This window comes from Ovis aries, chromosome 3, assembly GCF_016772045.2.
Source record: "Ovis aries strain OAR_USU_Benz2616 breed Rambouillet chromosome 3, ARS-UI_Ramb_v3.0, whole genome shotgun sequence".
In the NCBI taxonomy this organism is placed as follows: domain Eukaryota; kingdom Metazoa; phylum Chordata; class Mammalia; order Artiodactyla; family Bovidae; genus Ovis; species Ovis aries.
This window is the reverse complement of record NC_056056.1, coordinates 146,656,744-146,681,439: the sequence shown is the minus strand read 5'-3', so window position 1 is coordinate 146,681,439 and position 24,696 is coordinate 146,656,744. Positions and strand designations below refer to the sequence as shown.

General features: G+C 45.5%; 1 protein-coding gene across 1 annotated transcript in view; it reads left to right on the top strand.

The window, feature by feature from the left end:
- The window catches only part of LOC121819176 (mucin-19-like), a 67,487-nt gene that overhangs the window by 28,343 nt on the left and 14,448 nt on the right, over positions 1-24,696 (top strand). The window contains 29 exon segments of the mRNA XM_042247333.2: positions 296-1,045; positions 1,294-2,043; positions 2,292-2,362; positions 2,365-3,317; positions 3,320-3,359; positions 3,362-3,478; positions 3,481-4,173; positions 4,176-4,475; positions 4,478-4,600; positions 4,603-5,598; positions 5,601-6,470; positions 6,473-7,249; positions 7,252-7,304; positions 7,307-7,466; positions 7,469-8,301; positions 8,304-10,662; positions 12,844-12,894; positions 13,454-13,507; positions 13,896-13,943; positions 14,188-14,241; positions 14,390-14,443; positions 14,984-15,031; positions 15,270-15,323; positions 16,552-16,605; positions 17,561-17,614; positions 21,021-21,074; positions 21,195-21,248; positions 21,959-22,012; positions 22,646-22,699. Of these exon segments, the coding sequence (XP_042103267.2) occupies positions 296-1,045; positions 1,294-2,043; positions 2,292-2,362; positions 2,365-3,317; positions 3,320-3,359; positions 3,362-3,478; positions 3,481-4,173; positions 4,176-4,475; positions 4,478-4,600; positions 4,603-5,598; positions 5,601-6,470; positions 6,473-7,249; positions 7,252-7,304; positions 7,307-7,466; positions 7,469-8,301; positions 8,304-10,662; positions 12,844-12,894; positions 13,454-13,507; positions 13,896-13,943; positions 14,188-14,241; positions 14,390-14,443; positions 14,984-15,031; positions 15,270-15,323; positions 16,552-16,605; positions 17,561-17,614; positions 21,021-21,074; positions 21,195-21,248; positions 21,959-22,012; positions 22,646-22,699 (10,532 nt within the window).

Genomic DNA, 24,696 nt, shown 5'->3' with positions numbered 1-24,696 from the left:
TGGCTCCACACCAGGAGGATCTGCAGCAACCGGAAGAAGTGGTGCAGGGTCAGCGGCTACTGCCCCATTCTCAGGAGAAACCAGGACCACTGTAATATCAGGAACCAACGTACCTGTCTCTGGAGCACCAGTGACCCCTGGATCATCAGCAGGAAGTTCGGAAGCAACCGGAACGCGTGGTCAAGGTCCAGGGACCACTTCCCCATCGTCTGGAGCAACAGGGGCACCTGTTATAGGGTCAGGAACCAGCGTACCTTTATCTGGAGCACCTGGAACCCTGAACCATCCACCGCAGGAGCAGGAGCAGGAGCAGGAGCAAGGGGAGACCTCCTGTCAGTTCAGAGCCCACCGTCACCCTATCTGGAGCAACGGGGACTGATTTCATAAGATCTGGGACCAGCTTACCTTTATCTGGAGGAGCAGTGAGCCCTGGATCATCACCAGGAGGGTCATCAGCAACTGCAGGACCTGGCGTCGGTGCAGAAACCCCTGTCCAGGTTTCTGGAGCAACAGGGACTGATGCCTTCCGATCTGGAACCAGCGTACCTCTATCCGGAGCAGCAGTGAGCCCTGGATCCTCAGCAGGAAGGTCGGGAGCAACTGCAGTATCTAGTGAGGGTTCTCAGCCCACTGTCGCCTTCTCTGGAGCCACAGGGACTACGGCTGGGCAATCCGGCACCCGTTTCTCCTCCGCTGGAATACCCGCGACACCTGGATCAACCACAGGAAGGTCAGCAGGAGCGGGGACAGCGGGTGTAGATTCCCAGCAAACTGCCAGATTAGCTGCAGCTGCAGGGACGGCTGCTGGAGGACTGGGAACCAGTGTGCCTTCAGCTGAAACATCAGGAAGCAGGTCATCCGTACCTGGAGGGTCAGCAACCCCTCAACAACCTGGCGCACTTTCCGAGTCCACCACCCAATTGCCTGGGGTTACAGGAACGAGTGCTGTAACAGGCTCTGAGCCCGGTCTACCTTCAACTGGAGTATCAGGCTTGCCTGGCTCCACACCAGGAGGATCTGCAGCAACCGGAAGAAGTGGTGCAGGGTCAGCGGCTACTGCCCCATTCTCAGGAGAAACCAGGACCACTGTAATATCAGGAACCAACGTACCTGTCTCTGGAGCACCAGTGACCCCTGGATCATCAGCAGGAAGTTCGGAAGCAACCGGAACGCGTGGTCAAGGTCCAGGGACCACTTCCCCATCGTCTGGAGCAACAGGGGCACCTGTTATAGGGTCAGGAACCAGCGTACCTTTATCTGGAGCACCTGGAACCCCTGAACCATCCACCGCAGGAGCAGGAGCAGGAGCAGGAGCAAGGGGGAGACCTCCTGTCAGTTCAGAGCCCACCGTCACCCTATCTGGAGCAACGGGACTGATTTCATAAGATCTGGGACCAGCTTACCTTTATCTGGAGGAGCAGTGAGCCCTGGATCATCACCAGGAGGGTCATCAGCAACTGCAGGACCTGGCGTCGGTGCAGAAACCCCTGTCCAGGTTTCTGGAGCAACAGGGACTGATGCCTTCCGATCTGGAACCAGCGTACCTCTATCCGGAGCAGCAGTGAGCCCTGGATCCTCAGCAGGAAGGTCGGGAGCAACTGCAGTATCTAGTGAGGGTTCTCAGCCCACTGTCGCCTTCTCTGGAGCCACAGGGACTACGGCTGGGCAATCCGGCACCCGTTTCTCCTCCGCTGGAATACCCGCGACACCTGGATCAACCACAGGAAGGTCAGCAGGAGCGGGGACAGCGGGTGTAGATTCCCAGCAAACTGCCAGATTAGCTGCAGCTGCAGGGACGGCTGCTGGAGGACTGGGAACCAGTGTGCCTTCAGCTGAAACATCAGGAAGCAGGTCATCCGTACCTGGAGGGTCAGCAACCCCTCAACAACCTGGCGCACTTTCCGAGTCCACCACCCAATTGCCTGGGGTTACAGGAACGAGTGCTGTAACAGGCTCTGAGCCCGGTCTACCTTCAACTGGAGTATCAGGCTTGCCTGGCTCCACACCAGGAGGATCTGCAGCAACCGGAAGAAGTGGTGCAGGGTCAGCGGCTACTGCCCCATTCTCAGGAGAAACCAGGACCACTGTAATATCAGGAACCAACGTACCTGTCTCTGGAGCACCAGTGACCCCTGGATCATCAGCAGGAAGTTCGGAAGCAACCGGAACGCGTGGTCAAGGTCCAGGGACCACTTCCCCATCGTCTGGAGCAACAGGGGCACCTGTTATAGGGTCAGGAACCAGCGTACCTTTATCTGGAGCACCTGGAACCCCTGAACCATCCACCGCAGGAGCAGGAGCAGGAGCAGGAGCAAGGGGAGACCTCCTGTCAGTTCAGAGCCCACCGTCACCCTATCTGGAGCAACGGGACTGATTTCATAAGATCTGGGACCAGCTTACCTTTATCTGGAGGAGCAGTGAGCCCTGGATCATCACCAGGAGGGTCATCAGCAACTGCAGGACCTGGCGTCGGTGCAGAAACCCCTGTCCAGGTTTCTGGAGCAACAGGGACTGATGCCTTCCGATCTGGAACCAGCGTACCTCTATCCGGAGCAGCAGTGAGCCCTGGATCCTCAGCAGGAAGGTCGGGAGCAACTGCAGTATCTAGTGAGGGTTCTCAGCCCACTGTCGCCTTCTCTGGAGCCACAGGGACTACGGCTGGGCAATCCGGCACCCGTTTCTCCTCCGCTGGAATACCCGCGACACCTGGATCAACCACAGGAAGGTCAGCAGGAGCGGGGACAGCGGGTGTAGATTCCCAGCAAACTGCCAGATTAGCTGCAGCTGCAGGGACGGCTGCTGGAGGACTGGGAACCAGTGTGCCTTCAGCTGAAACATCAGGAAGCAGGTCATCCGTACCTGGAGGGTCAGCAACCCCTCAACAACCTGGCGCACTTTCCGAGTCCACCACCCAATTGCCTGGGGTTACAGGAACGAGTGCTGTAACAGGCTCTGAGCCCGGTCTACCTTCAACTGGAGTATCAGGCTTGCCTGGCTCCACACCAGGAGGATCTGCAGCAACCGGAAGAAGTGGTGCAGGGTCAGCGGCTACTGCCCCATTCTCAGGAGAAACCAGGACCACTGTAATATCAGGAACCAACGTACCTGTCTCTGGAGCACCAGTGACCCCTGGATCATCAGCAGGAAGTTCGGAAGCAACCGGAACGCGTGGTCAAGGTCCAGGGACCACTTCCCCATCGTCTGGAGCAACAGGGGCACCTGTTATAGGGTCAGGAACCAGCGTACCTTTATCTGGAGCACCTGGAACCCCTGAACCATCCACCGCAGGAGCAGGAGCAGGAGCAGGAGCAAGGGGAGACCTCCTGTCAGTTCAGAGCCCACCGTCACCCTATCTGGAGCAACGGGACTGATTTCATAAGATCTGGGACCAGCTTACCTTTATCTGGAGGAGCAGTGAGCCCTGGATCATCACCAGGAGGGTCATCAGCAACTGCAGGACCTGGCGTCGGTGCAGAAACCCTGTCCAGGTTTCTGGAGCAACAGGGACTGATGCCTTCCGATCTGGAACCAGCGTACCTCTATCCGGAGCAGCAGTGAGCCCTGGATCCTCAGCAGGAAGGTCGGGAGCAACTGCAGTATCTAGTGAGGGTTCTCAGCCCACTGTCGCCTTCTCTGGAGCCACAGGGACTACGGCTGGGCAATCCGGCACCCGTTTCTCCTCCGCTGGAATACCCGCGACACCTGGATCAACCACAGGAAGGTCAGCAGGAGCGGGGACAGCGGGTGTAGATTCCCAGCAAACTGCCAGATTAGCTGCAGCTGCAGGGACGGCTGCTGGAGGACTGGGAACCAGTGTGCCTTCAGCTGAAACATCAGGAAGCAGGTCATCCGTACCTGGAGGGTCAGCAACCCCTCAACAACCTGGCGCACTTTCCGAGTCCACCACCCTATTGCCTGGGGATACAGGAACGAGTGCTGTAACAGGCTCTGAGCCCGGTCTACCTTCAACTGGAGTATCAGGCTTGCCTGGCTCCACACCAGGAGGATCTGCAGCAACCGGAAGAAGTGGTGCAGGGTCAGCGGCTACTGCCCCATTCTCAGGAGAAACCAGGACCACTGTAATATCAGGAACCAACGTACCTGTCTCTGGAGCACCAGTGACCCCTGGATCATCAGCAGGAAGTTCGGAAGCAACCGGAACGCGTGGTCAAGGTCCAGGACCACTTCCCCATCGTCTGGAGCAACAGGGGCACCTGTTATAGGGTCAGGAACCAGCGTACCTTTATCTGGAGCACCTGGAACCCCTGAACCATCCACCGCAGGAGCAGGAGCAGGAGCAGGAGCAAGGGGGAGACCTCCTGTCAGTTCAGAGCCCACCGTCACCCTATCTGGAGCAACGGGGACTGATTTCATAAGATCTGGGACCAGCTTACCTTTATCTGGAGGAGCAGTGAGCCCTGGATCATCACCAGGAGGGTCATCAGCAACTGCAGGACCTGGCGTCGGTGCAGAAACCCTGTCCAGGTTTCTGGAGCAACAGGGACTGATGCCTTCCGATCTGGAACCAGCGTACCTCTATCCGGAGCAGCAGTGAGCCCTGGATCCTCAGCAGGAAGGTCGGGAGCAACTGCAGTATCTAGTGAGGTTCTCAGCCCACTGTCGCCTTCTCTGGAGCCACAGGGACTACGGCTGGGCAATCCGGCACCCGTTTCTCCTCCGCTGGAATACCCGCGACACCTGGATCAACCACAGGAAGGTCAGCAGGAGCGGGGACAGCGGGTGTAGATTCCCAGCAAACTGCCAGATTAGCTGCAGCTGCAGGGACGGCTGCTGGAGGACTGGGAACCAGTGTGCCTTCAGCTGAAACATCAGGAAGCAGGTCATCCGTACCTGGAGGGTCAGCAACCCCTCAACAACCTGGCGCACTTTCCGAGTCCACCACCCTGTTGCCTGGGGTTACAGGAACGAGTGCTGTAACAGGCTCTGAGCCCGGTCTACCTTCAACTGGAGTATCAGGCTTGCCTGGCTCCACACCAGGAGGATCTGCAGCAACCGGAAGAAGTGGTGCAGGGTCAGCGGCTACTGCCCCATTCTCAGGAGAAACCAGGACCACTGTTATATCAGGAACCAACGTACCTGTCTCTGGAGCACCAGTGACCCCTGGATCATCAGCAGGAAGTTCGGAAGCAACCGGAACGCGTGGTCAAGGTCCAGGGACCACTTCCCCATCGTCTGGAGCAACAGGGGCACCTGTTATAGGGTCAGGAACCAGCGTACCTTTATCTGGAGCACCTGGAACCCCTGAACCATCCACCGCAGGAGCAGGAGCAGGAGCAGGAGCAAGGGGGAGACCTCCTGTCAGTTCAGAGCCCACCGTCACCCTATCTGGAGCAACGGGGACTGATTTCATAAGATCTGGGACCAGCTTACCTTTATCTGGAGGAGCAGTGAGCCCTGGATCATCACCAGGAGGGTCATCAGCAACTGCAGGACCTGGCGTCGGTGCAGAAACCCCTGTCCAGGTTTCTGGAGCAACAGGGACTGATGCCTTCCGATCTGGAACCAGCGTACCTCTATCCGGAGCAGCAGTGAGCCCTGGATCCTCAGCAGGAAGGTCGGGAGCAACTGCAGTATCTAGTGAGGTTCTCAGCCCACTGTCGCCTTCTCTGGAGCCACAGGGACTACGGCTGGGCAATCCGGCACCCGTTTCTCCTCCGCTGGAATACCCGCGACACCTGGATCAACCACAGGAAGGTCAGCAGGAGCGGGGACAGCGGGTGTAGATTCCCAGCAAACTGCCAGATTAGCTGCAGCTGCAGGGACGGCTGCTGGAGGACTGGGAACCAGTGTGCCTTCAGCTGAAACATCAGGAAGCAGGTCATCCGTACCTGGAGGGTCAGCAACCCCTCAACAACCTGGCGCACTTTCCGAGTCCACCACCCAATTGCCTGGGGTTACAGGAACGAGTGCTGTAACAGGCTCTGAGCCCGGTCTACCTTCAACTGGAGTATCAGGCTTGCCTGGCTCCACACCAGGAGGATCTGCAGCAACCGGAAGAAGTGGTGCAGGGTCAGCGGCTACTGCCCCATTCTCAGGAGAAACCAGGACCACTGTAATATCAGGAACCAACGTACCTGTCTCTGGAGCACCAGTGACCCCTGGATCATCAGCAGGAAGTTCGGAAGCAACCGGAACGCGTGGTCAAGGTCCAGGGACCACTTCCCCATCGTCTGGAGCAACAGGGGCACCTGTTATAGGGTCAGGAACCAGCGTACCTTTAACTGGAGCACCTGGAACCCCTGAACCATCCACCGCAGGAGCAGGAGCAGGAGCAGGAGCAAGGGGGAGACCTCCTGTCAGTTCAGAGCCCACCGTCACCCTATCTGGAGCAACGGGGACTGATTTCATAAGATCTGGGACCAGCTTACCTTTATCTGGAGGAGCAGTGAGCCCTGGATCATCACCAGGAGGGTCATCAGCAACTGCAGGACCTGGCGTCGGTGCAGAAACCCTGTCCAGGTTTCTGGAGCAACAGGGACTGATGCCTTCCGATCTGGAACCAGCGTACCTCTATCCGGAGCAGCAGTGAGCCCTGGATCCTCAGCAGGAAGGTCGGGAGCAACTGCAGTATCTAGTGAGGGTTCTCAGCCCACTGTCGCCTTCTCTGGAGCCACAGGGACTACGGCTGGGCAATCCGGCACCCGTTTCTCCTCCGCTGGAATACCCGCGACACCTGGATCAACCACAGGAAGGTCAGCAGGAGCGGGGACAGCGGGTGTAGATTCCCAGCAAACTGCCAGATTAGCTGCAGCTGCAGGGACGGCTGCTGGAGGACTGGGAACCAGTGTGCCTTCAGCTGAAACATCAGGAAGCAGGTCATCCGTACCTGGAGGGTCAGCAACCCCTCAACAACCTGGCGCACTTTCCGAGTCCACCACCCTGTTGCCTGGGGTTACAGGAACGAGTGCTGTAACAGGCTCTGAGCCCGGTCTACCTTCAACTGGAGTATCAGGCTTGCCTGGCTCCACACCAGGAGGATCTGCAGCAACCGGAAGAAGTGGTGCAGGGTCAGCGGCTACTGCCCCATTCTCAGGAGAAACCAGGACCACTGTAATATCAGGAACCAACGTACCTGTCTCTGGAGCACCAGTGACCCCTGGATCATCAGCAGGAAGTTCGGAAGCAACCGGAACGCGTGGTCAAGGTCCAGGGACCACTTCCCCATCGTCTGGAGCAACAGGGGCACCTGTTATAGGGTCAGGAACCAGCGTACCTTTAACTGGAGCACCTGGAACCCTGAACCATCCACCGCAGGAGCAGGAGCAGGAGCAGGAGCAAGGGGAGACCTCCTGTCAGTTCAGAGCCCACCGTCACCCTATCTGGAGCAACGGGGACTGATTTCATAAGATCTGGGACCAGCTTACCTTTATCTGGAGGAGCAGTGAGCCCTGGATCATCACCAGGAGGGTCATCAGCAACTGCAGGACCTGGCGTCGGTGCAGAAACCCTGTCCAGGTTTCTGGAGCAACAGGGACTGATGCCTTCCGATCTGGAACCAGCGTACCTCTATCCGGAGCAGCAGTGAGCCCTGGATCCTCAGCAGGAAGGTCGGGAGCAACTGCAGTATCTAGTGAGGGTTCTCAGCCCACTGTCGCCTTCTCTGGAGCCACAGGGACTACGGCTGGGCAATCCGGCACCCGTTTCTCCTCCGCTGGAATACCCGCGACACCTGGATCAACCACAGGAAGGTCAGCAGGAGCGGGGACAGCGGGTGTAGATTCCCAGCAAACTGCCAGATTAGCTGCAGCTGCAGGGACGGCTGCTGGAGGACTGGGAACCAGTGTGCCTTCAGCTGAAACATCAGGAAGCAGGTCATCCGTACCTGGAGGGTCAGCAACCCCTCAACAACCTGGCGCACTTTCCGAGTCCACCACCCAATTGCCTGGGGTTACAGGAACGAGTGCTGTAACAGGCTCTGAGCCCGGTCTACCTTCAACTGGAGTATCAGGCTTGCCTGGCTCCACACCAGGAGGATCTGCAGCAACCGGAAGAAGTGGTGCAGGGTCAGCGGCTACTGCCCCATTCTCAGGAGAAACCAGGACCACTGTTATATCAGGAACCAACGTACCTGTCTCTGGAGCACCAGTGACCCCTGGATCATCAGCAGGAAGTTCGGAAGCAACCGGAACGCGTGGTCAAGGTCCAGGGACCACTTCCCCATCGTCTGGAGCAACAGGGGCACCTGTTATAGGGTCAGGAACCAGCGTACCTTTATCTGGAGCACCTGGAACCCCTGAACCATCCACCGCAGGAGCAGGAGCAGGAGCAGGAGCAAGGGGAGACCTCCTGTCAGTTCAGAGCCCACCGTCACCCTATCTGGAGCAACGGGGACTGATTTCATAAGATCTGGGACCAGCTTACCTTTATCTGGAGGAGCAGTGAGCCCTGGATCATCACCAGGAGGGTCATCAGCAACTGCAGGACCTGGCGTCGGTGCAGAAACCCCTGTCCAGGTTTCTGGAGCAACAGGGACTGATGCCTTCCGATCTGGAACCAGCGTACCTCTATCCGGAGCAGCAGTGAGCCCTGGATCCTCAGCAGGAAGGTCGGGAGCAACTGCAGTATCTAGTGAGGGTTCTCAGCCCACTGTCGCCTTCTCTGGAGCCACAGGGACTACGGCTGGGCAATCCGGCACCCGTTTCTCCTCCGCTGGAATACCCGCGACACCTGGATCAACCACAGGAAGGTCAGCAGGAGCGGGGACAGCGGGTGTAGATTCCCAGCAAACTGCCAGATTAGCTGCAGCTGCAGGGACGGCTGCTGGAGGACTGGGAACCAGTGTGCCTTCAGCTGAAACATCAGGAAGCAGGTCATCCGTACCTGGAGGGTCAGCAACCCCTCAACAACCTGGCGCACTTTCCGAGTCCACCACCCTATTGCCTGGGGTTACAGGAACGAGTGCTGTAACAGGCTCTGAGCCCGGTCTACCTTCAACTGGAGTATCAGGCTTGCCTGGCTCCACACCAGGAGGATCTGCAGCAACCGGAAGAAGTGGTGCAGGGTCAGCGGCTACTGCCCCATTCTCAGGAGAAACCAGGACCACTGTAATATCAGGAACCAACGTACCTGTCTCTGGAGCACCAGTGACCCCTGGATCATCAGCAGGAAGTTCGGAAGCAACCGGAACGCGTGGTCAAGGTCCAGGGACCACTTCCCCATCGTCTGGAGCAACAGGGGCACCTGTTATAGGGTCAGGAACCAGCGTACCTTTATCTGGAGCACCTAGAACCGCTGAACCATCCACCGCAGGAGCAGGAGAAAGAAGGACCACTGTTATTGAATCAAAAACACGTACAACATCAGCTGAAGTTTCACTAACCACCGGTTCAGCAGGTGGACTGACAATAGCTTCTAGAATATCTAGTGTTGATTTAGAAACAGCTGGTCCTTTATCTGGAGAAACAACGACTACTGTTATACGATCAGGAACAAGTGGAAAATCAGGTGAAGTATCAGGGTTAGCTCGATCACCTGCTGAACTGACTACAACCACTAGGATCTCTCGTGTAGCTTCAGGAACAAGTACACCATCATCTGAAATGACAAGGACAACTGTAACATCTGCTGTAGCTTTAAGGACAAGTGGACTATCATCTGGAGAAAAAGAGACCAGTGTTACTGAATCAAGAACCAGTGGACCATCAGTTGCAGGATCACAGACAACTGGAACACCAGGTAGACTGACAACAACTACTAGAACATCTGTTGTAGTTTCAGGAACAGATGCACCATCATCTGGAACATCAGGGATGATTAGGTCATCAGTTGACCTGACTGGAACAACTAAAGTCTCTGTTTCAGGTGCAGGAACAATAGAACCATCAACTGTAGAATCATGGACAACTGAGTCCAGAGATTTAGGTTCATCAACCACTGTAGTTTCAGCTGGTGCTATAGGAACCACTAGACCTGGAGCATCAGGGGCAAGTAGACCATCTGCTGTAAGTTCAGAGACAATTGGTCCTTTATCTGCAAAAACAGAGACCACTGTTATAAGATCAGGATCAAGTGGATCTTCACTTGAAGGAAGAGGGACATCTGTATCAACAGATGGATGGACAGGAACCACTACAATCACTTTTGTAGGCTTAGGAACAACTGGACCATCAGCCAGAGGATCAAGGCCAACTGGGAAAGGAGATATAAGATCATCAACCACTGCATCATCAGTTGATGCTACAGGGAACATTAGATCTGGAGGATCAGGCACAACTGGACCATCTATTGTAGGTTCAGAGACAGTTGTACCATCATCTGGAGAAGCAGGGACCACTGTTACAGGATCAAGAACAAGTGGAAAATCAGCTGAAAGATTAGGGACAACTGTATCAACAGATGGATTGAAAAGAACGACTAGAATCTCTCTTGTAAGTTTAGGTACTACTGGACCATCATCTGAGGCGATGTGGACAACACAAACATCTGTTGTAGGTTTAGAGACAACTAGATCATCAACTGGAGTATTAGCGACAACTAGCACCTCAGCTGAAGGTTCGAAGACAACTAGACCATCACCTGGAGGATTATGGACAACTAGGACATCAGTTGAAGGGTCCGAGACAACTGGGTCATCAACTGGTGAAATCACAGGAGCCAGGAGAACAACTTGGGAGTCAGGAAGTGAAGTTGCCACATTTGAAGGCAAGTCAATTTAGCCATATTTAAGCAATAATATTTGCAGATGGTGCTTGGTAAAGAACCCGCCTGCCAACGCAGGAGACATAGAGATGTGGGTTTGATCCCTGGGTTGGTAAGATTCCCCTGGAGGAGGAAATGGTCACCCACTCCAGTATTCTTTTGTCTGGAGAATCCTCATTGACAGAGGAGCCTGGCAGGCTACAGTCCACGGGGTTGCAAAGAGTTGGATATGACTGCTACTGGTAAGTAAGCAGGGAATGCCAGATGCATTTTTTGGACTTGTTTTCATACTCATTGGCTATTTAAAAATGCAAAAGTAATGAATCTCCAATTAAAATAAATAAATTTATATTAAAAATAATAAAAATGTAAAATAATAATAATTCCAATTAAACAATACAATGCTCTTAAATATACTATCTAATTTAAATATTTAAATGAGTATTGCTGTCTCATTTTACTCATGAAGAACTTAGAAAAGATATTGTATAAGTTTGGTCCAAGTTCTACAGCAAATAAATAGTGAAGACAATATTTCTATCCATTGTTTGCTGACTCAAAGTCTGTTCTTTACCACAAGGGCATCTTCTACTAAGGCAAATATACAATGATCTTTAGTTATCCATTAATAAAAGCTTGCTTTTAATATTTACAAAGCTTAAATTTCCTCATTTCTAACTGTAAATAAGAACTACACCAGCAGATAATAAAAAGAGGTTTACAAATTTTAAAGTATTAACAAACTTTGGCATTTGCCATTCTGAAACTGCAAGATTTGGGACATTTTATTCATTAAAGCTATAATATTATTATTTTACAATCAAAATTTTAATTCTTAACTTCTTTTTACAATTATTAGAACATTACACAAAATTCACATATAACTTGTAAGGCAATTTTTTCCTAACAATAAATGGACTAAATTGTTTACTCAAGGGTACAGTATATTATCAAGTTTCCAAACTAGTAATATACTCATATCATGAGCATGTTGAGAAAAACATCATTTCTCAGTTTGCAGGTTATCTAATAGAACCTAGGTTTAGTAACTAAATTGTCTCTTATTTAAGAAATAGATTGTTTATTCTTTATTTTTCTGTTTTAAAGATTTACCCTATGCTTATTCTAACTGCTATTACAAACTCTACTTATGTAAAATTATTTTACAAGCTAATCACTAGAAAATAATTTGATTCAGACTATATGTATAATTATTATCTATTCAACCTATAGTTATGTTAATCTAAATGAATAACCATGCTTCAAATTATGTATTGAACATCATAATAATAAATTAATTTCATAGTCACTAATATGTGACTACTGGGCACAATATATATTTTACCTTTTCTTTTTTCTTTTTTTTTTTCATTTTCCAAGTTCAAGATTTTAGCCTTTAACTGGAAGCAAAGAACTACCTATGTGTAAACATTTTAGATGGGAAAAGGGTTATGTTTCTGTTTTTCGTTTAATAATTTGTAACTCATAGATGATTTTACAATTTCTCTTCCAAGAGCTCTTTCTCACCCTGAGCTGAATTTCTAAGATAGTCTCAATGAAAATAACATATTCTTGTTTATTAATAAAAATGTTGTACATCATGGCAGTTGAAGCACTGAAATGGATTTTAAAAATAAAAATTCAAATATATTATTTAACTAAAACATGAATTTAATCTTTCCTTTATTAGGCTCAGACAACACAATTCCACCAAAACTCATTGCAGATAAATTGAAATTAAAATGACAAAATTACACTTTTTCACAATGTGCCTTGAAATAACATTTCACCTTATCAGAGTGCTAGAGTCAATGTGGTTTATTTTAAATATATGAATATCAAAATAACTCAAGTAATTGATGAGTAAAATTTAGAAAGATGAACCCATCATCTGCCTGTTTCCTCCTCCCTCTTTCCTTGCCTCCTTGCCTCTTTCTTTCCTTCCACATCAGGGAGTCCAGGTCTGGAAGTGAAACTAGTGAGGGTGACACAAAATCTGCTTTCCTTGTCAGTGGGATCTATGAAAAAGGAGTAAGTAGGTGGGTCAGGAAAGGAAACTATGGAAAGTAATTGATGGCTCATTTCCTCTAGAATCAAAACTCTGCAGGAAAGGTCTTCCAGTGCTACTTCAGTATTCATTGGGGAGATAATGCTGTGTTGATCTTTTAATTTTTCTCACTCTAGGTACTTCAGGAAAATTCTCCAAGGCAACCATATCTGGGAGTTCCCACACAGGTAGGTTAACAAGAAGGAACTCTTGATATTTAACCGCATAGTTCAGTTCAGTTCAGTCGCTCAGTCGTGTTTGACTCTTTGTGACCCCATAAACCACAGCATGCCAGGCCTCCCTGTCCATTACAAACTGCCAGAGTCTACCCAAATCCATGTCCATTGAGTAGGTGATGCCATCCAACCATTTCATCCTCTGTCATCCCCTTCTCCTCCTGCCCTCAATCTTTCCCAGCATCAGGGTCTTTTCAAATGAGTCAGCTCTTTGCATCAGGTGGCCAAAGTATTGGAGTTTCAGCTTCAACATCAGTCCTTCCAGTGAACACCCAGGACTGATCTCCTTTAAAATGGACTGTTTGGATCTCCTTGCAGTCCAAGGGACTCTCAAGAGTCTTCTCCAACACCACAGCTCAAAAGCATCAATTCTTTAGCACTCAGCTTTCTTTCTTTCTTTATTTAACTGCATAAGGTAGTTAGTAAAACTACTCTTATAAAATATCAGCATCATTCTTTTCCTATTATCCCAAATCCTCAGACCTCATCATTCATCATTTTTTTTTCTCAGAGGCCACGACTTTAATAGCCAGAAACAGCACATCTGGAACTGGGCTCAGACCTGGTAAGAATGAGATGCTTGAAGTTTGGGTTTAGCATGAATTAGGACTCTCCATAGACTAACCTATTGGGAGGTGTGATCTCTTACAGAGTAGCTTTCACTGTCTTTTAGATTTAACATGGTATGGAAGATCTTTCAATACCATCATATAGCTTGTAACTGTCTAAAGATGGATTGGTGTGTCTAATTGGTGTGAAGAGTTTTCCCTTGGGATGGCATACACATCACTAGTATGTTAGGGGGAACCAAGGAATATTACATACCTAGAAAGAAGAGAAAGTGATGTGAACAGTCCTACCTATATAAAGATTTTATTTTCTTAAATAATCCATTGTAATATTCAGTATTTTCCTTGGCACATTCAAATATTTTCCTTCCTTTCATCCCGCAGAAGATAACACTGCAGTAGCAGGAGGCCAAGCGACTGGGCGTGTGACAGGTGAACCTGGGACAAAACCACCCTTCTTCTTATCTTGGAATAAATGAGATATTTGAGAACGTTGCTTCAGCTTGGGGATATTTTGATTGCTTTCTTAATGACATGAATAATAGAAAAGTCATACAACTGTTAGCTCATCAGGAAAGCAGTGAGAGGACCCTTTGATATGGCATATTTCTCCTAGACGCAGGACTTTAGAAGACAAACCCAAGTCACTGTGATGACTAGACCCTTTGTGTTTCAGGTACCACTAAGGTAATCCCTGGCACAACGGTTGCCCCTGGCAGTTCCAACACAGGTAATTCAACAAAATGATAGGGAATCTTCCATGAGCCCAGCTATGATGAGGTTCCTCAAGTGTTATCCTACATAAGAGAGCTACCGTATCTTTTCTATGATCCTTACATGGTTTTCAATCATCTCTCTTCCATTTCCCCCTCTCTCAGAGTCCACAACTTCCTTAGGAGAAAGGAGAACAACAAGAATTGGAATAATCACAGGTGAGCACTACTGAGTTACTAATTGTGCTTTCTATTAATAATATCTTCCCAGTAAAAAGTCTTGTCTGAAATATATAAAAACTATTTGAACTTCCATATTCAGCACATGATGTCTTTTTATGACTTTCTATTAGCCCTCACTAATTTCTACCTTGTCACTCTCAGAAGTTAGAACCTTCAGAGAAGGAAACATAACCAAAGAAAGGAAATTGGCAGTTCCTGAGTTCTGCCTTTTCATAGGGCATTTGTTAAAGGAAGGGCATTTGTATAAGGTTTACCCCATTTCTTCTGGGGTAAACTTTATACTGTTCTTAAGAGGGGAGTCCAAAAAGGATTCTCTTTTTTGACATTCAAGCTATTACCCTGGTGTAAGATGGAGGCAACATATTAATATTTCCATATAGTTACAACTAAGGAAATAGAGCTGGTGGGAGCAACTCTGGAAGTTTATGACTATTAAAATTTTGAATTTCAGATGTTATGAACTTAAATATGATTAAATGCATTTACTCAGATATTGTTTCTATTTCTTGTTATTAGGAGCCACCACTGGCACATCTGAGAGGTCAAGCCCTGGAAGTAAAACAGGTAAATATGGGAGAGGCCCAGAAACCTCTGATATTTAACTCTAAGAAGCAAATCATTTGGGACATAAGCCAATGTCTTTATTGTGGCCCTGAATTTAAAAATGGAGAATGCACCTTGTTTTAACAGGATAACTCTAAGAAGAATCTTATATCTTCAAGTCCCAGACAGTCTTATGGGCCATTCTCAGGTTGGTAAATGCATCACTATTTGAATTCTCTGTTTCTCTCTTCTGCTTCAGGTAACACTGGTGCAATCTCTGGCACAACAGTTGCACCTGGAAGCTCTAACACAGGTAAAGTACTCACCTAATGGGGAGTATAAGGAACTTCGTGATGGTTTGGCTTCTTCCTTCAACTCCTCCAAACCTTCCCTACCATACTCAGTGGATACCACCCAACTTTCCGAGTTATATGCATCTTCAAAATTTAGTATTCTTCTCCTTTCTTTCTTTTACTTAGGGGCTACAATTTCTTTGGGGAGTAGTGAAACCACCCAGGGTGGAATTAAAACAGGTGAGCACTAGCAACTAAACCAGAGAAGGCAATGGCACCCCACTCCATTGCTCTTGCCTGGAAAATCCCATGGGTGGAGGAGCCTGGTGGGCTGTAGTCCATGGGGTCGCTATGAGTTGGAAATGACTGAGCGACTTCACTTTCACGCATTGGAGAAGGAAATGGCAACCCACTCCAGTGTTCTTGCCTGGAGAATCCCAGGGACAGGGGAGCCTGGTGGGTTGCTGTCTGTGGGATCTCACAGAGTTGGACACGAGTGAAGCAATTTAGCAGCAGCAGCAGTAGCAACAACTAAATAATTATTTTTCTCTTTATCTTAATCTAAATCATGTTGGCTATTATAATTTTAAGGGGAGTTTTGTTCTATTCTATCTGAATCTCATTTTGGGTACAAATTATTAGGATATTGGGCTTCCTTTGTGGTTCTGCTGGTGAAGAATCCGCCTGCAATGTGGGAGACCTGGGTTTGATCCCTGCATTGGAAGGATTCCCTGGAGAAGAGAAAGGCTACTCCAGTATTCTGCCCTAGAGAATTTTGTGGACTGTATAGTTCATGGGGTCACAAAGAGTCGGATATGACTGAGTGACTTTCACTCACTTCACTTATTAGGATATTAACTGCCCTTCATTTTACCCCATGTGAATTGCCTTTTTGGGTATATTTGTAATAAAGTGGCATAATAGAGACCACACATGATGTACCACTTTAAAGCAATAAAGTTCTTTATATTATTTGTTCTAAAGCAAATCCTAGTTTGAATCCCTAGTAAAAGGGAATCACAAATTGATTCTCTCCTCTTGTGATTTCACTTACCATGGGGGTGACTACTGGTACAACCGTTGCACCTGGAATTTCCAACACGAGTGAGTCATGGAAAAGTTGAAGAAACTTGCCTGTATTAACTTTAAAGACCTGATGTCTCCTATAGAGATATTACAGATAGTAATACTCTTAAACATTTCCCTGAATTTCTGCATCCCATACCACTTTTTCCTATTTCTTCTCAGAGGCTACAACTCCTACAGAAGTCAGAACTACCACTGAAGTCAGAACAGCAACTGGTGAGCAGTTGGCTCTTTCTGCCTTTGGGTTCAACAGTTTTCTATTTAAGTTTGTGTTAGATGATGAATGAGTAAGAAAACTGGCTGAGAAAGAGTTTCATATTCCATTTGAAGAGACAGTATATCAGGTGAGTCAGATTTGGCTCTTCAGAATGAATTTCTCCATATGTCAGGTTTTCAGATGTGATTCTCTGAAGCTAAGAATGATGTGTTGTTCTCAATCCTTTATCCATCTTGCCATTGCAGGTGCTACTTCAGGATTAACTGGAGTTTCCAGAGCACCAGAAAATTCCACTCCTGTTTAGTATTATGTTTAATTCATTTATCTTGGACTTCTCTTCCATGTAAAACCCATTCTTGTGGGTTTACCCTCATGACCAAAGTCCCAACAAATCAAATTTTAAAAATTTATACCCCTGAACACACACTGAGGAGTACCCACTGAAGCAACAGGAAACCAAATCACAGGAAATGAAATAAACATGGAGAGGAAAATCACTTTTACCCAAAGCCTTAAGCCGTAGAGAAAGGTCTCTTTTCTGAGACTTTTGCATTTATTGGCTTGGGAAATGAAAGAGATCCTGGGAAAACATGGTATTTGCTTCTCTTTGGCCAAAGAAGCCCCTTTACTGCTTTTAAGAATCATGTGAATTATGCATCTGTGCTATTCAAAGGACGAAAATATTGTTACTATCTCTCTCTCAATTTCATAATCTATCATTCTCTCTCAACCTCATTTTCACTTCCAATTCAAATGTCACTGGTATATCTTTTTTACCATATTTGTTTCTGAAGATTTCAACATGAATTAGTCAAAGATACCAAAGAAAGCTCTCTATATGTATCTCAGGCAAAAGCCATCTTCTTTGGGCCCATTTCTTCTATTGTTACAACACATTTTTCCAGATTTTGAAATTGTTTAAAATCATGTTAAATTTTCCTTTCGTACTCCTAGAAACTACCACTTCAAGACTCAACAGTGATGCCACTGGGCGTGGAATACAAACAGGTCAGTCATGCTATTGCATAACTGTTGAGATTCAGTTGGTTATTTGTAGGGTTATTTTTAGTTGGTTATTTTCTATAGAGAAGAAATGACAACATTTTGCATTTAAAGACCTTCCTTGGAGAAGGAAATGGCAACCCACTCCAGTATTCTTGCCTGGAGAATCCCATGGACGGCGGAGCCTGGTGGGCTGCTGTCTATGGGGTTGCACAGAGTCAGACATGACTGAAGCGACTTAGCAGCAACAGAGCCAATTAAAACTGATTATCTTAGTGTACTAGAATTTCCTGGACTAAAGATTTCATCAGACTCATATTTATTAGAACATAGTTTTCTGACAGTAAATATCATCATGAAAACAAGAGTCTTTTTTTTTGAGGACAAGTAGATACTTTCTTACTTGTCTTCATTGTCACTACCATCACATAAGATGAAGTCACTGGTACCAAGAAGTTTCCAACCCAGGTAAATTAAGGTGACTGAAATAACTTAAGGCATTCTTGGAGGCTCACTTTGAGATTTTTTGTTTAAAAAATGGAAATGATCAGGGAAGAAATATTTCCTCTTCTATTAAAACGCATAGTAGTATAAAACAGTTAAGGAAATTATTACAGTCCAGCATACTTATGAAATGCAATCCAGGTAATGAGAGAGAGAGAACTGCAAGAGCAGGTGCTGGGAGGTTCTTTGGAACTTCTATATCTCAAAATCGTAACAGAAATTTCCTAAAATAAGGAAAAAAGGAAATGATGCATCAATTTTATATTTTACCATAAAAATATTGTAGTATAGATGTCAGCTATGACACAAAAATTTAAAACATGATTTCATGGTGATGTTCAAGCTGGTTTTAGAAAAGGCAGAGGAACAAGAGATCAAATTGCCAACATCTGCTGGATCTTCAAAAAAGCAAGAGAGTTCCAGAAAAATATCTATTTCTGCTTTATTGACTATGCCAAAGCTTTTGTCTGTGTGGATCACAATCAACTCTGGAAAATTCTGAAAGAGATGGGAATACCAGACCATTTGACCTGCCTCTTGAGAAACCTATATGCAGGTCAGGAAGCAACAGTTAGAACTGGACATGGAACAACAGACTGGTTCCAAATAGGAAAAGGAGTACGTCAAGGCTGTATATTCTCACTCTGATTATTTAACTTATAGACAGAGTACATCATGAGAAATGCTGGGCTGGAAGAGGCACAATCTGGAATCAAGATTGCCGGGAGAAATATCAATAACCTCAGATATGCAGATGACACCACTCATATGGCAGAAAGTGAAGAGGAACTAAGAAGCCTCTTGATGAAAGTGAAAGAGGAGAGTGAAAAAGTTGGCTTAAAGCTCAACATTCAGAAAACGAAGATCATGGCATCTGGTCCCATTACTTCATGAGAAATAGATGGGGAATCAGTAGAAACAGTGTCAGACTTAATTTTTTTGGGCTCCAAAATCACTGCAGATGGTGATTGCAGCCATGAAATTAAAAGACGCTTACTCCTTGGAAGGAAAGTTATGAGCAATCTAGATAGCATATTAAGAATCAGAGACATTACTTTGCCAAAAAAGGTCCATTTAGTCAAGGCTATGGTTTTTCCTGTGGTCATGTATGGATGTGAGAGTTGGACTGTGAAGAAACTGAGCGCAAAAGAATTGATGCTTTTGAACTGTGATGTTGGAGAAGACTCTTGAGAGTCCCTTGGACTGCAAGGAGATCCAACCAGCCCATTCTAAAGGAGATCAGTCCTGGGTGTTCCATGGAAGGAATGATGCTAAAGCTGAAACTCCAGTACTCTGGCCACCTCATGCGAAAAGTTGACTCATTGGAAAAGACTCTGATGCTGGGCGGAATTGGGGGTAGGAGGAGAAGGGAATGACATAGGATGAGATGGTTGAATGGCATCTCCGACTCAATGGATGTGGGTTTGAGTGAACTCCGGGAGTTGGTGATGGACAGGGAGGCCTGGTGTGCTGCAATTCATGGGGTTGCAAAGAGTCGGACAAGACTGAGCGACTGAACTGAACTGAAGGTATAATTAAAAGTTATTTGATATGTTGATTACCATGCACAGATTTGTCTTTTTGGAAGATTAATTAGAGAATTAACTAGAGAATTGATATAAAGGAGAGTAGGAGAGTAAGTGTGGAGACGTCATCCAGTTTGAGACTGTTAGAAGTTATGCATGGTTAGAGACTGAAATAAGGCAATGATGTGAGAGAATAGAAGGCAGAAGGATGATCAAAAGGAATGAGAAATAATGTTGGCAAGTTAGAATCAATTTCAGCATTGTGATGGGAGGGATAAAGGATAACAAGGACTGTGGATGAATTCTAATTCATAATTTGAGTGCCTGTGTGGATGGATGTTAGTGCCATCCACTAAATTTTGCTGTATACTGGAGGAAGAAAAAGAATTATAACTGACAGGAGATATAGTGAGGTCAGATTTTTGATAGTTTTAGTTTAAGGTACTCTGAGGTGTCCACTTAGTATGCTCAGCAGGAGAAATAGGTGCAACCAGAATACAGAAGATAGGTTTCATTGGAGAGAGAGATTTGTTAGTGATTGCAGTTGGTGACGGACAGGGAGGCCTGGCGTGCTGCAATTCATGGGATCGCAAAGAGTCGGACACGACTGAGCGACTGAACTGAACTGAACTGAACCTACAAATGTTATTTTAAACTGCGGATGCTGGTGTATTTCTTTATGGTGAACATGCAGAGTGAAAAGAGATGAAAAATAAATTGAAACATGATTCCTTGGATTAGTATATAGGTGGGCAAAGAAGCCTGAAAAAGGGAAGAGTCGCAGCTCAGCAGTTGCTAGTATGGGTTAAGTCAAATCCATAAAGCAGAGTCTGGGAGTGCTGGAGACTGTATTGCTTCTGATTTAGGGATTCAGAATGTCAGATCACACAGGGTCAACCAGAATTTGTGGGGAACATTTCTGTTTTTAATGTCTTTTTTTTCCCCTTTCCTGAGAGCCTAGCCTTATAATTATAAAACTTCAAAATTAAAAGAACTGCCTCAAAATAATTAAAATTTCAAGATTCTTGATCCTTCCCATTTTAACCTTCAGGAGTCCCTAACATAATTTCAGGGAGCCAATCTACTATTAATAGAAGCAAAATGTGTGAGGATGGGGAAGTTAAAAAAGTGAAGATTGGGGAGACAGCCATCTCCATGATACTAATTCCAGAAGAGAAGGATACCAGAAAACTGGAGTTTACCACAGGAAATGAAACATATCAAAGGATATTTATTTCACCTTTTGGAACAAGGAATCCTAGAGAAGGAATGCAGTCTTTTACAAAAACACATTGTTTATCCTGAACCATGATCTCCATCCAATGAGAAAGTTATCCCTGTCCATTTTTTTCCCCTTTCTTGTCTTCTCTCTCCCTTCCCAGGTACCACTGGGACAGGCTCTGGAACTACATCCTCACCTGGAAGTTTCAATGCAGGTAAGTCAAAAGTGAAAGAAATGCTCCTTTAAGTGGCTGTAGGGAGAAGATCATACACTGCTATATCATTTTCACGTTTTCAAACTCCAGCTTCTCAATTTTCCTCCTTCGCTCTTCTAGAAACAACAACTTTTAAAGAACATGTTAGAACCACTGAAACAAGAATTTTATCAGGTGAGTTTTGCCATGTTTTGGATTCTCAATAATTTTTTCACTTGAGTTTACTGCATATGTGAATGAAAATTAACATGGCTTAAAACTGGTTTCTTTCAATTTAATAACAGATCATAAGGACGACCTCTATTATCTCCCCGAGTTTTCCTAGAGAACATACTATAGATGTAATTCTCTAGATACATTCTTTATTTGAAAATTTTCTCCCTTTGTTTTGTCAGGCAATAGCCCAGAATCAGTAGGGGTCACCAGTAACCAAGAAATGAGGGAAGATCGCTATACTAGATGCAAGTAAATTTGTTAATTAAGGCCTATGATTGAGAGGCCTAACCCTTGATCACAAGTTTAGACAATTTTTTTTCTGTTTTTTTGTTTGTTTTGTTTTTGTTTCAGTGCGGGAAAACTGGGAAGTTAAGTCACTAGAAGTAAATCATGTGACTATAGGACAGACATTCTCTCATTGGATATCAGACTCCAGATGATTCTATATTTAGAGAAATAAGATCTACGGTGCAAGTGTGACTTTTCCCCCTATATTTTATTTGAATAGTCATGAGAAAGTGTTTTGGAAAATATGCCAAGCTTAACATTTTGTGCAAGAAAAATTGTTAAACTGTTTTCAATTGCTTCAGAGAAACAGCACACTTGTCAATATAGTACTCTTAGGGTGAGAAAGCCTTTGTGAGGCTCATGCTTCTCTCTTATTGTAGGTACCACTGGGAGAGCCTCTGGCACAACAGTTATTCCTGAAAGTTCCAACACAGGCAAGTAAATATTTAATAAGTGGCTCCAAGTAGTTAAGCCTTGGAGCCCTTCTCTGGAATTTACTGTCTGTTGTAGCATCAGCACAGCAAGTTCTAACTTCAGTCTTATTTGCCTTTCTTAGGGACTAGCACTGGAATTGGAAGGCAAACAAGTGTCAATGGTTCAAATCTGTTGTGTTCTCAGTTAATGATTCTTATGCCTTTGCTTCAACACAGGGGAATGTTTAGGATAATGGTAAAGGGCCAGGAAATGGGCAGAATCTTTTTAGAGCATGTCCTCTTCCAGCCATCTATTGTTTTCTTGTTCTGAGTTTCTGGGCTCCATGCAGAGCCACCAGATAATTTTGTAAAAGTACACAAGGGCACTACTACTAAAGGGAAAAGTAAGAGGCTGAAATCCAACCAGCATTTCTTCAACAAGTTATAAAATCCACGCGGCTTCTTCTTCAGAGGGTTTTTTTTTTTTCTGTCATTGTTTTTTGTTTATTTTTTACTTCATAAAATTTCTCTATGGGCTAACTGCAACATTAGCCTAGATTTGCATCTGATTCCCTTTCTCTTCCTGTTATTGATCTTTGAGACTAGCAATAGAAGCTATGTCTGATATGAAGTGTCCCTCATTTGTCTTTGCAGGTACTGCTGTGGTATCAAGCAGAGTTACTGGTGTCTCAGAAAGTTCCAGCCCAGGTAATGAAAATTACCAGCTCTAATGAAGTTAACGTGTTCAACATTCTTCTCCCCTTTAACACTCACGTGTTTCAGAAAAGGAATATTCATGTCTATCAATATTAAACTTGAAGTGTAAAAGAAAAATGGTATCAGATGAAGTTAAACAGCAAAGAAAACTTTAAGATCATGAAACAGAAGTCATTGCAGTAGGGTTGAGATTTTGAATTTAACTTTGCTGAAATAAAGAGCAGGAGAGTTCTTAAATTCTGGGGTGAACTAGTGGAAAAGTACTGGAGACAGTAGGGGAGAGGTTGGTCCATGTGATTAGCCAATCTTTGTTTGCTAATTGGTGCTCAAAGAATGAAGTTAGTCTCCTACCTTCCCACAGTGACAGGAAGATGTGGGTGCTATTTTCTGTTGCTTTTTTTTTTTTTTTTTTACAATATTGTATTAGTTTAAGATGTATAGCATAGTGCGTCAGTATTTTCATAGATTATACTCTCTTTAAAATTATTGCAAAATAATGACTGTATTCCCTAAATGTACCAATATAATATTTACTTATTGCTTATCTATATTATATATAGTAGTTTGTATTTGTTAATCCCCTATCCCTATTGTGTCCTTTTCTTCTTCCCTTTCCCCGCTAGTATCCACTAATTTGTTCTGTATATCTGTGTCTGTTTCTATTTTGCTATATGCATTTTGTTTGTTTTATTTGTTAGATTCCACATATAAGTGATGCCACATATAGTGTTGGTCTTTGCATGATATATTTCAGTAAGCATAGTACTCTTTACATTCGTCCACATTTTTGCAAATGGCTGAATTTCATTCTTTTTCGGCAGAGTAATATTCCAGTGTAAATATATTCTACATCTTCATTATGATATTCTATGTGTGTGTATATATATAAAAAATTGTATATATATACATATACATGTACATATATAATTTTTCTACATCTTTATCCATTCATCTGTTGATGGACACTTAGTTTGTTTCCCTATCTTGGCTATTGTAAGTAATACTGCTATGTACACTGGAGTGCATGTATCTTTTGAACTAGAGTTTTTATTTTTGTTTGAATATACATCCAGGAGTGGAATTATGGGGGCATATGGTGGTTCTGGCTTCCCAGTTCTGTCCATATGGTAGCTTTGGTTTCTTTAGTGATAAAGAAACTGCCTGCCAATGCAGGAGACGTAAGAGATGTGGGTTCAATCCCTGGGTCAGGAAGATCCCATGGAGTAAGGCATGGCAACCCATTCCAGTATTTTTGCCTGGAGAATCCTATGAATAGAGGAGCCTGGCAGGCTCCAGTTCATAGCATCACAAAGAGTCAGATATGACTGAAGTGACTTAGCATGCACACATGAGATTAAAGACCTAAATGTAAGACCTGAAACCATAAAACTCTTAGAAGAGAACATAGGTAGAACACTCTCACATAAACCATAGCAATGTTTTTTGGATCTGTCTCCTAAAGCAAAAGCAAAAGTAAAAAGAAAAAAAAACCACGAATGGGATTTAATTATACTTAAAAGCTTTTGCATATCAAAGGAAACCATCAATAAAACAAAAAAAATCTTGAATAGCAGACAATATTTGTAAATGATATGACTGAAAAGAGGTTAATATTCAAAATATATAAACAGTTCATAAAACACTGCCCTCAAAATTAATACTAGACAGCTGGGAAAACAGGATATATGAAGCAAAATAGTTCAGTGTGAAAATAGCTTTTGTCACTAACAGAAGGGGACTCTTAAGTGATAGTTACCAGGGTCACAGTGAAGGGAAATGTTAGTCACTCAGTCATGTCTGACTCTTTGCCATCCCGTGGACTGTAGCCCGCCAGGCTCCTCTGTCCATGGGATTCTCTAGGCAAGAATACTGGAATGGATTGCAATCCCCTTCTCCAGGGGATCCCAAGCCAGGGATCAAAGCTGAGTCTCTGATTTTGCAGGAGACTCTTTACCATCTGAAACATGAAATACTCAATTCTTCTGTGA